Here is a 14,618-nt window from a genome sequence, read left to right on the forward strand (position 1 = left end):
GTATAATTTTTAAGGCTTCCACTAGCCTGCCCTGAAACAGAGATAGGTTTTCTTTTTTCTCCTGTGTGATTTCCCTTAGTTTATGGCTATTCACTGGCTTGGTGGTACATTCTTTTCATGCCCTTTAATAAACAGGTGTTTTTCCTTTAATGAAAATTAAGACACGGGTATAATACAAGCTGGAAATCCCTCTCAGGTCCTTGTCTTGATAGAGCTATAAATATCTGGGCTTAGGGAATTCTTACCTACTTTCCTTGTCTTTTGTAGACTGGAGAATGGTGTTGCAATTGAAAGTTCCACTGGAGAGCTATGCTTCCCCTTCTTTTAGCTTATATTGACTGTTGGCATTTCCCAGTTTTTCTGGAAAAGTTAAAAAAAAAAAAAGAGGAGCCTCACTAGCGCCTGTGACCACATGGCATCCCAATACGTGCCAGAGCTGGGCATTTTCCTCTCTGCCAGCCCAATCACTTGGGAACATGAGGAGTAGCCTCCAGGAATCCCCAGGATTCTCTCCCTGGGAGACGTTTGTGCTCACCCACCTGAGAAAAACCAAGGACAAAGCTCCTGGGAGTACCTTTGTTCTCTAAGTTTCCTATTTCCTGAGGGCTAAAAAGAGAGCAAAATTTGGAATGGAAGCTTTATTTTTGGCCACACTGGGTGTGTTAGTTAGATTCAATTGTCAACTTGGCCAGGTGAGCATACCTAGTCTTGTTGCTGCGGACATAAGCCAATGGTACGTGAACCTCATCTGTTGCTAATTACATCGCAGTCAGCTAGGAGGCATGCCTGCTGCAATGAGTGATGTTTGACTTAATTGGCTGGTGCTTAAATGAGAGATCACAACGTAGCACAGTCTAAGCAGCTCGGCATTCCTCATCTCAGCACTCGCAGCTCAGCTCAGGCCTTTGGAGATGCAGAAAGAAGTCACCCTGGGGAAAGTTGTTGGAACCCAGGGGCCTGGAGAGAAGGCCAGCAGAGACCATCCTGTGCCTTCCACATAAGAAAGAACCTCAGTGGAAAGTTAGCTGCCTTTCCTCTGAAGAACCAACAAAATAAATCCCCTTTTATTAAAAGCCAATCCGTCTCTGGTGTGTTGCATTCCAGCATCTAGCAAACTAGAACACTGGGTTTTAATAGAGACTAAATGAGAATTTTGGGAAAGGGGCTATTTAAAAGAGGGTTATTTAAAATATTTCCTTCATCCACAAAGGAGAGTCATGAGGATGATGTTCTTGGATCTCCAGGGCAGAAAGTTATTTGCAAGAGCCTTTCGTGAGTTTGTACCGATAGAAGGCCATAAAGGCTGTACGTAAGACATTTTTTGCCGCTTTTTCTCCCTTTTACCAAAGAGATTTCATTGTAAGTTAGGTTATATCTGACTGTTCCATCTGTGGGCCAAGGCTGGTTCCTCCTGGCAGTAGTGTGGCTAGGGAGTATTGCAGTAGCCTTTTAGCTCTGCGGTGGAACGATTATTTCAACTTCATAGCAGGCCGGAAAACTGGAAGCACTACCCATTTCTAAGAAAGAGAGAGAGAAAGAAAAGTAGATTCTCATACTGGTGTCTCGCGTCCCAGGTCCCTGGCCTGCCATTCTGAGCACATGGGATCAGGCTCCCATTCCCCAGGCTTCTCCGGGATCCTCAGAGACCCAGGAGACGGGTGGCCCAGTATTATCTCGAAGCTGCTGAGCCTACCCAATCCTCTTCCTGGGTGTCTCTGCTCTTAACCTACTGCCTAGATTACAGTTTAAGGGAATAGAAAGGATTTGCCAAACAAAGAAACTTTAGGGAAGGGATCTCCTGGTGCCAGCCCCGGGTGCTGCCATGATCAAACTAGAAGAAAAGGAATGCAGCAAGGAAATCGGGCTCCTTTAAGTGTGTGCTTAGTGTGCTTTTCAAGCAGAGTGTCTAGGTATGGACACAAACCAGAGGTGACTCCCTAGAATGTAAAGACAACACCTTGTTTGTAGAAGAATCCTTAGGCCAGAATGTGTCTACAACAGATGGAATGTTTTAGAAGGCATTGAAAGCCAGACAGAGGAGAAGGGAGATTTTTATGAGGTAGGAGAGAGGGCTTCTATGGAGGTGTCAAGAGAAACAGATTTAGCAGCAGGAAAGGTCTGGATCCTCAGAGGGGAGGAAAAGAGAGGGGGGAAGTCTCAGAGAGCTGAGGAGAGAGAGCGAGCGAGGTGGGGGTGGGAGATGGGGACTTGATTTGGCTCCCACTGCTCAACATGGAGAGAAACCCCAGGGTACCACCCACCACCCTGGCCCTCCTTGGACAGCTGGAAGCTCAGTGAACCGAGTTGATGTTGTGTGGGAGCCGGATATTTTGAGTGCCAAGAGAGGGGGAAGGGATGGGAGGGGAGCAGAGGAGAGAGAAAAACAGAGAGAGCCAAGAAAAAAGAAAAAATCCAAAGTTCACAGCCAAGCTTCTCAATCAATAAATAGCCATGACTTCCTATCTAGCAGGACAGAGAGACAAGTGTCTCCTGCCTGGCTTGCCAAAACATATTGCTGGATTTCAGCTTCCAGGTTCTTGGCCATGTCATGAGAAAGAATTCAAGGGCAAAGCACAGCATAGAGAAAGCAGATAGAAACTTTACAGAATACACATGTGAGAAGACATGCAGGCACTATCGCAAGAAAGGAAAAGATGTAAAGCGAGAGACCTTTCTTTGCGCTCTTATCTCAGTTACCTTTAGCCAAACTTGTTCTTTTGCTATCACCCCACAAACTTGTGCCGTTCAAACCTTTGCACTGATGTTCAAGCTAAGTGTCTCCTACCACTGAAAATTTATTTTGATTAGGTTAGGCTGAGTGACAAAATAACAATAAGCATACCTTAGGCACAATAGAATTTTACTTCCCTCTCTCAAAGGCCAGGAAGTCTCCAGACCCTTTATTGACCAGAATTCCTTCTCTTTTGGTGCTCTGCCATCTTCCACATGCAGATGCTGGCTCGTTTAATCTAGAATAGCACATGGCCTCGCGCTCAGGGACAGAGCAGGCACAAAAACACCACAGAGACAAAACAGGTTCAAGTGAAGGAAAAAGATTTCCACTTCTCATCTTCTCCTTAGTTCTACCTCAGATCCACTAGATGGCAGCACACACACACACACACACGAGTATATGAATCCCGACACTCCTTTTTTAAAAAACCAAAGGAAACTGAAGCGGCAAGAACAGAAAGACCCGAACTAACTACAAATCCCAGCATGCGTTATTAAACGTCTGACTTGGTTCCGCACACAGGTCCCAAGTTGTTGCTCCTGTAGGAATTGAACACGCCATCTAGTCGCTACTCTAAAGTAAGATTTTCTGATATTTTTTAAATGAAATGTTGTGTTGGGGATAGGGGAGGTTTAATTTTTAGCTGTTGCTTTGTTCTACACATTGCCTTTTTCATAATTAAGCTTAGCTGTTAGATTAAGACAAGGGTATGTTTTTTTTAACGAGTTTGAACTTCTGGTGCATTTATAAGTTTTTTAAGGTAGTCGAAGTAAAAAAGATTTTACAGGGTCCTAAGTGAATATTTTTCTTCCAAGCTCATGAAAACTTTGAGAGTTCCTGAAAATGATCTGGTTGTATCTCTGCTAATCAAAAGTTTACATTTTGATTCCAGTATTCGGAGTATCAAAGCCAGCAAATGTAGCGTTACATTGAATTTATTGAGAATTAACTTGTTTTACAATTGTAGACCATGTTTGCTCTCATTTTACCGAAGAAACACTTTTTAGTTTGTGAATGCAGTTTATTTAACATTAGGGCTTTGGCTCCAAAATCTGGTCTCAGAAAGACCAGGAGGCCAGCAAGGGGAGGGTTTTCAGAAGGAGCAAAAAATAAGTGCTTCTCTGGGTGTCAAAGATCCCCCCAAAAACCCTTCGAAATGCCCCAGAAGTCACTACTGACTTTTAAATAATGTCTTTTAAAACCATACCATCATGAAACTAAAAGTACTACCTTACTGGATATAATGCTTATAAAAGAAGATCCATGATATTTGCCATTAAATCCGTAAAAATTGCTGTGGACACAAATCTGGCCAATAAATCAAGCTTTCACTGTAAATTTAAATGGAAAATAATTTATTTTGATGAAAATAATTTTAATAACATTAACATAAAAATGGAAAGAGTCGAAAATGGTTTAGCAGGGTTTTACAGAAATCAATGAATTAAATTTGCCTAGTGGGACTGTATTCTCCAAAACTTTTTGTCAATAAAATTTAATTTAAAAAATGCCCAAAGTTGGGGAAGGGTAAAGATTATGAGAGCCTTTTACTTTCTAAAACATATTTGTATCTATTTCTTAGCTCCTTCCATATTTAAAATGAAAATTTACCACTCAATTAAAAAAAGGATCAAAAAATTAATTGTAGCAGAGTAGATCAGGCAATGTAAAAACCTAGCTTCTTCATTGTGTAACATATGGGAAAACCAGAGATCATCACCCCCCATTTGACTCTGCGTTCTTTGCTGAAAAGATAGAACAAAAAGATAATATATACCATTAGTTCATAATGATACTTCCAATATAAGTGCAGAACCACAGGTTTTTCTTCACATCACTAAATCTCACATCTGTATGTCCTTTTTTTCCATAATAAAAATCTCTGTTTTCACTGACACTCATATAATTACTTTTTAAAAAGAGAGAGATGACCAGGGAGTTGTAAGCTGATCCCTGGACCCAGTTCTTCTAAAGTGGTTGTTTCAGTCTGGTCCTCCAAGAAGTAGATTCCAAGACAGAATTAAACATGGCTGGATTCTATTCAGGGAAATGCCTGTGTGAGAAAAAATGAGGAGGGAATGAGTAAAGCTGGGAACTGTCGGACCACCATGTAAGTCTGACCCCAAGGAAAGGAGAGAGGGAAGCCAGGTTGGGTGGACACTTCCTAAACTGCCATGCAAGGCTGTGGGGAGTTCTCCAGTCAACGTCGGTGGTCAAGGAGAGGAGCTCTGTGGCGTCCATGAACGGGTCTGCCTTAGTGTCACCTGCATGTAGGCGCTTACCAGGAGCAGCCCATGGGAAACATGACCTCAGCACAAGCAAACGGCTATGGATTTCGGAGACAGCAGCTGGGGCCCTTGGTCACTTGCTTTTTGAAGTTGGAGGCCTGCAGTGCACATGCTGATGGTCATAGCAGCATTGATTTGGATAGATCTGGAAATGCTGTACCTTAAGAAGAATGCCACAAGTCAAGGGGTCTTCCCTTGGACCTGAAATCAGGAAGCCTAGGTTTGAATTCAGCTCTACTGTCTCAGAGCTGTGAAACACTTGGAATCCCACATAATAATCTCTTTGAAACTAGTGCCTGAGGTAACCAGACACAGGCTCTTATCTCTTGTCTCTTATCTCTTATCTCTTACGGCTCTTATCTCTTATCTCTCCATGCCTACTTTCCACCCACCATTTCAACGCAGGCCTTCACAGGTACCTTTCTTGACAATTGCAAAAACCTCAGAACTGAACTTACTACTCCTCCTTGTTTTTTCCCTCCCGCATCTATTCTCCACAGTCGTCTTTCTAGAATGCATATCTGATCATGCCACTCTCTTTCCATAATACCCACAGTGCCCATTGCCTTCAGGAGTAACTAGTTCAGCATAAGGAGCCTTAACAAAAGTGTGGAGGCTGGAAAGGGAAGAGCATGTTGGCTAAAAGCAAAATACCAAGTTTGGCTGAAGAGAGCAGAGAAAAGATTAAAATGAAAGGACTCGATAAAATGAGCCCTCTAGGCTAGGCTACCAACCTGTACTTCGTTGGGGGGGGGGGGGGGGAGTATATGAGCAGAGTGCTTTGTAAGCTATTTGGAGATCTCTTCTGCTAAATATCCAAGTTCATGGCTTTTAAACTTTGCCTTCCAGCCAAAGCCACTAGTCAACTTTGCCAGATTATCTGCAATTTCAAAACAAGGCTCACTTTCCTTCCAGTCTGCAATAACACATGCCTCATCTCTGTCTAAAGCCTGGTCAGAGGTATCTTTAGAGTCTTTGTTTCTATCAACAGTCTCTTCAAAGCATTCCAGGCTTTCTCTATCAAGCTCCTCACAACTCTTCCAGATTCTTCCCCTCATCCATATAAAAAGCCGTTCCAACATGTTTGATATTTGCAAGTCACAGCAGCAGCACCCCACTCTCTGGTACCAAAATCTGTTCTAGTTTGCTAGCCTCCGGAATGCAATATACCAGAAACGGAATGGCTTTTAAAAAGGGGAATTTAGTAAGTTGCTAGTTTACAGTTCTAAGGCCAAGAAAATGTCCCAATTAAACCAGTCTATTGAAATGTCCAATCAAAGGCATCCAGGGAAAGACACCTTGGTTCAAGAAGGCCAATGAAGTTCAGGGTCTCTCTCTCAAGTTCGCATATGGCGAACAGGGTCAGGGTTTTTCTCTCTCATCTGGAAAGGCATCTGCTAGCTTTCTCTCCTGGCTTCCTGTTTCATGAAGCTCCCTGGAAGGTGTTTTCCTTCTTCATCTCCAAAGTGCTGGCTAATGGACTCTCCACGTCTCATGGCTATGTCATTCTTCTCTGCTCTCTCTGAATCTCTCTCATTCTCCAAAATGTTTCCTCTTTTGTAGGACTTCAGAAACTAATCAAGACCCACCCAAATGGGTGGAGACACATCTCCCCCAATCCAGCTTAACAACCACTCTTGATTGGGTTACATCTCCAGGGAGATGATCTAATTACAGATTCAAACATATAGTATTGAATAGGAATTATTCTGCCTTTATGAAATGGGATTTAGATTACAATGTGGCTTTTCTAGGGGACATACATCTTTTCAAACCAGCACAAAAGGCAAGGGCGATCTAAAAGGCTATTGGGTTTTGCCCCTCTCCTTTTTCCCTGGAATATGGATATGATGCCTGGAGACATAGCAGTCATTTTGTGACTTAGTGTGAGATCAGAAGGCACACATTAAGGACAGAGTCGAGCAATAGAAGGAACCTGGTTCCCTGAGGCCAGGCTTTTTAATCATCAAGTGGCACTTCCACACATGAGCCTTATCACTAGCTGTTATCTCTCACTCTGTGATCTACGTTTTAACATAATGTATAATATCATATTTCTCTTGTCAGACCATCTCAGTCCTTCTAAAAATAAATTATTATACCTGTTAAAATGTCCACCGAATGCTTAAATAATAGGATCAAGCTGTGCTATATGGTGGAATGTTCACAGAACAAGAGTCAGGAGGTCTGAGTTTAATTCTGGGTCTGCCATTAACTGGCTCTATGATCTCAAGCAGCTCAGATCAGTTTCCTCATCTATAAAATGGGTATGATTTGCTTTTCCAGCTCTTTGACTAGTGACTCTCTGAGGCCAGCCCTGTAATCTTTTAAAGAGACAAAGGAAAACTATAGACTATTGATCGTGCAAATGTCAACAAAAGCTTACAAGAGAGAAAGCAGGAAGCAGCCCCAAATAGTAAAAACACAAACAATGCAATAGCGATGCCAGCAGGGGCAACGAGGAGGATGGTGGTGGTGAGGGCAAAGGTCTCTCCCTTGCTATCTCAGCATCTAAGGCTGTCGTTCTCTAGGTTCAGAAGCAATGGAAAAGAGGGTTAAGGTCCACTGCCTGTTGCCAGTTATCACTTTCAGTTTCTATAGTAAGCATTCCTGGAGAATTCTGATGGTGGGACTGTTTGTACAGAGGTGCTGTCTTCAAATTCTTCAAGGAGCACATTGAACTCTCCGTTCTGGGTGTTACTGCCTGCGAAGGTATATGTGCCATAGTGTGAGCCATTAAATGCATATGTCTTTATATTAAACTGCAGATTGCATCATGGGTCGACTTGACGGGAAGCTCATCATCCTGACGGCTGCTGCCCAGGGGATCGGTCAGGCGGCTGCCTTAGTAAGCTCTGCTCTTTCGCTGTTTACTTACTGGCTTTTGAGGGATTGGATTATAGGGAACAATTCTCCTGTTATCTAATTCCACTGAACTCTTTCTACTGACTTTGTGCTTCTGTCATCTTAAACTACGAAAACAACCCAAAAAAGTCATTACCTCTGCCTCAGGTTGATGAGGGAATGAGGATGTTACTTGCTTATTATTGTCACATAATAGAAATAAGAGAAAATTTATTTCTCTGCCTCAGTTTCTCTATACCGCAAACTGCAGGGGTCCTCTGATGGGACATAGCATTCTGAAATTATGTCAATTCAGAAACAGAACTATCATGTTCTAAAGTTATCAAGTTGCCACAGCCTTCTGATTAATGTCAACTTCTCTCACATTATACCCTGACCTGCGCTAATAAGACACCTTCAGTGTAATGGTAGGTACAGTTTGACATTTATGAAAGCACTAGTACACTCTTAGGAGGAAAAACATGAAATGAGCCATTTTTTTTCTTATTACTTAGAGTTTAGTCACCTATCAGAAATGGAATTTAGGCTATCAAATCACAGAACAGTACTATTTTGAGAGGTGTTAATAGTTCAAAAAGCCCTATTTTATTTTGTCTTAAAGAGAGAAAATCAAACAAAAAGCTAATCTTAGTCACATTTTGCTAGTTAATGATGAAATAATACCAGTGGGGTTGAGGTAGCTTGAGATTCCACCTATTTATAAGGAAAACAAACAATGAAAATAAGATAAAGGGGAAAAAAGCCAAATGACTTCCCATGCATGAGAGCAGTTTAAGCAAGTAAACAGAGGATTTATTTGTGCATTGTGTCTACCAGGCTTTTGCAAGAGAAGGTGCCAGCGTCATAGCCACAGATATCAATGCATCCAAACTTCAGGAACTGGAAAAGTACCCAGGTAAGCAACTCTGCAACTTGACCTTGAGATTCATTGTCTGTGAGGTGTTGTAAAAGCAATAGTACTGTCCTTGCTCCAGCAGCACATATACTAAAATTGGAACGATACAGAGATTAGCATGGTCCCTGCAGCAAGGATGACACACAAATTCGTGAAGCATTCCATTTTTTTTTTTTAATGTGTATTGAATTGGAATCATTGTTTCTGAATTCACCATTGGAGTTCTTAGTAATGAATTCCTTTTAAAGATGTATCACTTGAAAGGCAAGATAGCGTGGGTCGAAGGATAATGTTTATCATCAGCCTTCCATCCAATGGGATTTCCATGAGCAGGCTAGAGCAGTTTAGAATGAGAGTGCCTTGACACCTGATCTGGCTGCGTGCTGTACCTCAGTGAAGACAGAGGGTTACTGACAGACAGTGATGTGGAGGGGGTTCTGAGAAACTTTTGCAACAGTGTATTAGTATGTGGATGGTTGCGCTTTTGTTTTTAAGCAAAGCGTCTAAAAACAAATTGCAAGTTAACAGCTCATGGGACTCATTTAGCATTGTTGATTATCATAAAAGATTGTTTTTAGTTTTAAAAAGACCCACAATATGATTTGTATAATTTATTGGCATTTTTGCTGAATAGGTTTAAGTCAGATAATAGATTTTTTAAAAGCAAATGAAGCAATGTGTTGAAATTTCATGTTGTGGTAATAAAAATAGACACATTCACTTAAAAAGGAAAAAGCAACAGTACTCACATGTGAAAGAAAATTCCTTGGCTGCTCACCTCCACTAGCTTTTTTGGAGTATGACTCTAATATCAAATCTGTATTCTATGGATCTACCAATGAAAATCACAGGTACATACTTAAAATTTCTTATTTACCCAACATGTTGAGGAACTTAGTATAGTCACAGAGTTATATATGAAAATTTAACAGTTATATTAGCTTTCGATAACAACTTTTCCCTTCTGCTTCCTTTCCTTCTCCTCTTGGTCAGTGCTGTCCAATAGAACCATAATGTAATTCATGTGTATGATTTTAAATTTTCTAGCAGCCATGTTGAAAAAGTAAAAAAAAATTAAAGGTGAAGTCAGTTTTAATGATTTGTTTTATTTAACCCAATATATCTTAGATATTATCATCTCAACATGGAGTCAATATTAAAATTACTAATGAAATACTTTCTTTTTTTCATACCAAATCTTTGAAGTCCATGTGTCTTTTACATTCAGTACATCTCAACTCAGACTCCACACATTTCAAGTATTTGACAGCCACGTGAGGCCAGTGGCTACCATATTATAGCTCACTCATCGCTAAAGATCAAATATCATGATCAGAAACTCTAAGAGATTGTCCAAATTACTTAGGAGTTGTCTTAGTCTGTCAGGCTGCTATGACAATACCACACAATGGGTTCGATTAAACAAGAATTTATTGGGCCCCCATTTCAGAGGTCAGAAGTCCAAATCAAGGCATCCGCTAAGAGGCTTGTTTTCCTGCTGGAGTAAGTACTGGCTGGTCAGCAATACTTGGGTTCCTTGGTTTTCCCATCAGTTGGAGGTGTCTTCTGCTTTCTCTCCCAGGTTCCCACTGACTTCCAGCTTCCAGCTGTCCTCTGTGGCTTTCTCTCTCTCTCTCTCTCTCTCTCTCTCTCTCTCTCTCTCTCTCTCTCTCTCTGTCTGTCTGTCAGAATTTCTTCTGCTTTTAGAGGACTCCAGCAATCTGGATTAAGGTTCACCCTCAATCAGTTGGGCCACACCTTAACCGAAATAACATCTTCAAAAAGTCCTGTTGACAATAGGTTCATAACACAGGTGTACAGATCAAGAACATGTTTAAGTTGGGGTACATAATTCAATTCACCACAGATGTGTTCAAATCTGCTCTATTCAGCATGGCTCTAGGCTGGGGGAGGAATTCTTGGCTATGTTATTTATTGGCTCTCTACTATGTGTCTGGCTCTATGCTAGAGAGACAATAGGGACAAAAACAAACCAAACACAAAGTCACAACTGTGCGTATATGTTGTGTTTTTTTTTTTGAAACACCACTTGCCTCAGTGAGTATAGGTTGTGAATCAACAGATCTGAATTTTTTTTAAATCCCTGTTGCAGAGTGGAGAGTGGATTTGAGGGGCCAGACGATGAAACCAATTGATCCGTAATAGTTAGCAGTAGCCTGGTTTGAAGTAAGAGAGTGGTAGTGAAAGAAAAAGGAAATGTGTTCAAGGAGATATTACATAAATCAGCAGAGCCTGGTAAAGGATTCCCCCCAATAAAATGCCATCCCCAGCAGGGGCAGAGGCCTGCTTGTCACAGGTCCTCAATAAATAAATATCTGTGAAGAAATGAGTTGACTGATTCTGGGAGGAGAGGGAGCAGGCAGTGTCCTGAGGGGCTTCAAGGCTTTGGTTTGGATTATCTGTTGCTGCAAACAAAATGAAACTCATCCTTAGAAACCTTGTTAATGGGACTCCTTAATGGAAAGTCTTAAACTGACAGTCGTGAACGAATTAAACCCCATTTAACTCTTCTAACAACAACCCGGAGTGACCTGTCCACAGAGCCCTCTTTGTGTCATACTTTTTTTCTACCACACTGAACATGCCAATATCAAAACGTTTCAGTTACCCTGAAAGAAAGCAGAGGAGGGAACTCATGTGAAAGTGAACTGTTCTAGCAAAATAGAAAATATGCTACCTGATCAAACACAAGTGAGTTCATTGAATTTAGTCATCGAATTAGACTATCATGAATTATAATTCCAAGAAATCAAAGTAAAATTACACTACTGGAATAGCACAGAAGAAAGAAAATTTTTCTGAAACTTACTTTCAACTTTCCTTTCTTTGCTTATTAACCTTTTCTCTCCTATATCCAAAAACAAGATAAAATAAACTACATATTGAAAAACCATAAACATAATGATTGCTGTATATATTTCAACTCACCTTAGAGGTGTTCAAATTTGCTCTATTTAAAATGGCTCTGGACTGAGGGTAGGAATTCTTGGCTATACAGAATTCTCATTAGAGAATGTTGGATTTTCTTTAGTAACTAATACAGTATGTATCTCAGACCGCATGCCAGATCTCTCATGTCTAGACTTCTAGTGTGTCATCCCTTCTTTTGGACCCCTCATTTCTTCTTGCAATTTAGTCCAGAAATAAGTGATAACTCTTTGTCCAACAGAGTCATTTCTAATCAATATTAGAAGTGACATAAAGGTAATGCTCACAAATAGAAACAATCTATTGTCCCCTCCCTCCACCTCCCAGCCCTTCCACCGTAGCAATTCAGCATTACTGTATCAATGACGCATACCCTGGGGGAAAGAATGGGTTAAATGAGCCCACTTTCAGTTACCCCTGCCGGCTTCCTGAGAAACATCTGTGATCTATGGATCATCCAAACTTCACTGTAGAGTCATTACTCAGAAAAGACCTTTACCTTGTTATTCACTTTATACAATGGGAGAGAGAGATTGAGTGAGAGAGAGATTGAGTGAGAGAGAGAAAAAATTGAGACAGAGGAAGGAAGACAGAGAAATGTTGGAGGTCAAGATGGAGAGGGCTTTAAGATTTTTCTCAATGAGATTAAGATGGATGTGCATTGCCCTGCTAAGGACTGACAATCCTACAAGGCCCAGATGCCAACTGGACAGATAATGTAATCTTCACATGTCAAAACTTCTAAATTTTCAAGGCTAAACATTGTGGCTATCGAAAAATAGTGTCTTTTGTTGGTTTTTCAGGTATTCAAACTCGCGTTCTCGATGTCACAAAGAAGAAACAAATTGAAGAGTTCGCCAGTGAAATTGAGAGACTTGATGTTCTCTTTAATGTTGCTGGGTAATTCATGACTTTTTTTATTTCATACTCCTTACAGAGAGTTTTCTAAAACTTATTAAAAGAATTTAGACAATGTGGCAAACTTATTCATTGAGAACCATAATTAATTCCTTAGGAAAGATGACTAGATTTCTGGCATTGTTCTCATTACAAATAAGATTCAGCAAGTAAGATAGCCATAAAAGATGATGTGGGTATGAGCCTAATGGCAGTTAAGGTCTACCTCAGACAACTGGGACTGATACACAGCTATTGAGATTTTTTAGGCTACTGCAAAAAAAGTTTGTTGCTGATAAATCCACTAGGATACAAAACAAAATGAAAAACTATTTCCAGCAGCATTTCTTTAAAACTAAGTGCATGTACCAGAAGCAAAGTACGAAGCTTAATGCAATGCATATGTTCCCATTTTGGGGGCACATTACTAGCAAATCCTTTACATGTCCCAAGCTCAGTGCTTTTTTTTTTCCTTTTGAAGATTTAGCAAAAATTAAATTTTATTTTTAGAAGTTTCTTTAACATTTTTTATTGTGGAGTATAACATATATAAAAAAGGCAATAAATCTCCAAGTACATTTTAACAAGTAGCTATAGAACGGATTTTAAAGTTTGGGATGGGTTACAGTGCCACGATTTTTCGTTTTTTCTTCTAGCTGCTCCAAGACTCAAGCTCAGTGTTTTTTTATTAGGCCAATAAATCCCAGAAAAATAAATTCCCATAATTGCATCTTCATAATGCACAAAGTGAATGGCTTAATTGAACTTAGTAGGGAGACACCAGATCTGCTGAATCACGCATGAATGATCAGAGACTGCACGTGGGGCAGCTACATGCAGATGCAGACTGACTGCTAGTACTCACTGTCCCTTATCTGTGCTGACAATAGAGACATGGCTCACAGAGGAACTAATTATATCCATTCTGATATGAACATCTTTCTTGTACTATTGCACTGACGGAAATATCTAGAGTCTTCTTATTAATATATTTTTGTGGTTCTTCCAAACCATGATGCTGGGGAATAAAAATCCCAGCCTAGCTGCAGTTTATCCTGTGTATGTAAATTAAACTGAAGCAACAATTTGTGATGATCTATTTTATAAATGTCATACTTATTGTTTGTTTGATAATACACCAGAGGCATGAAAAAAATCAATTAACGAGTAGTTTTTTAGTATTTATTCCATTTTCAGCAATGGGGAGCAAATAGAAATATAATGTAGTTCTTGCTGTCAGAAAGCTGACATTCTGGTTGTATTGAAAGTACAGCAACCAGTACATGTAAATCACAACCAACACAATTTTACAGTCAATTGCATGATTTTAGTCCAGAGGACAGTGAAATCAATAAGGAACACAGTGGTTAGAAAGATTCCTAAAGAGAGTATGATTTGAAAAAGAGAGAAGGTTATTTTAAGGATTTAGTTTGTTCTCCTTTGTTTACTCAAAGCGCTCTAACTGTATAGTAGTAATCTTACTGAGCTTGCCTGAGATGGTGAGGTACTTGTTTTCCTTGCGGTTTTGATGTCCCTTAAGAACGTTAAATCTGTGCCATGTGAGGGCACTGTTGCTCTTGCAATAAGAGTCAAAAAGTGCAGGTGCCTTGTTCTTTATTTGTGTTTATTTTTAATGGCATTAATATTTTTAGTGCAGTCGCTATAGAGATTCATATGTTTGGTGAACCTAAATTCACCTTCTTCTTTTAAGGGAAGGTGTTGTTTTTATTTATTTGTTTATTTATTTTGGAGGGGGCAAGGGGGTGCCTGGTCCAGGAATCAAACTTGGGTCTCCGGCATGGAAAGCGAGCATTCTACCACTGAACCACCTGTACATCCCTATTTTTACTTTTTATTTTTATTTTTTGGTGGGGTGTTTTTAAATAACACGTTTTTTCCTAGCTTAAATTGTTGAGCTACTTCCTAATATACTAAGGGATACTATGTTAGAACTGTTGTAAATCATGGAAAGAGAATGGGAGAATAGTCT

The 14,618-nt window shown here is 40.2% G+C and overlaps 1 protein-coding gene and 1 pseudogene across 2 annotated transcripts in view; both read left to right on the forward strand.

The window, feature by feature from the left end:
* Positions 1–3,220: 3,220 nt before the first annotated feature.
* Positions 3,221–14,618, forward strand: part of BDH2 (3-hydroxybutyrate dehydrogenase 2) — a 45,048-nt gene continuing 33,650 nt past the window's right edge. For both annotated transcript variants that reach the window (XM_077142659.1, XM_077142660.1), the window contains exons 1-4: positions 3,221–3,312; positions 7,791–7,870; positions 8,704–8,782; positions 12,535–12,631. In XM_077142659.1, coding sequence (XP_076998774.1) covers positions 7,799–7,870; positions 8,704–8,782; positions 12,535–12,631 — 248 coding nt within the window. In that variant the 5' untranslated portion in view covers positions 3,221–3,312; positions 7,791–7,798. The remainder of the gene's footprint in view (positions 3,313–7,790; positions 7,871–8,703; positions 8,783–12,534; positions 12,632–14,618) is intronic.
* Positions 8,853–8,953, forward strand: LOC143668667 (U6 spliceosomal RNA; annotated as a pseudogene).

The sequence above is a fragment of the Tamandua tetradactyla genome, chromosome 24 (genome assembly GCF_023851605.1).
Source record: "Tamandua tetradactyla isolate mTamTet1 chromosome 24, mTamTet1.pri, whole genome shotgun sequence".
NCBI classification, from domain to species: domain Eukaryota; kingdom Metazoa; phylum Chordata; class Mammalia; order Pilosa; family Myrmecophagidae; genus Tamandua; species Tamandua tetradactyla.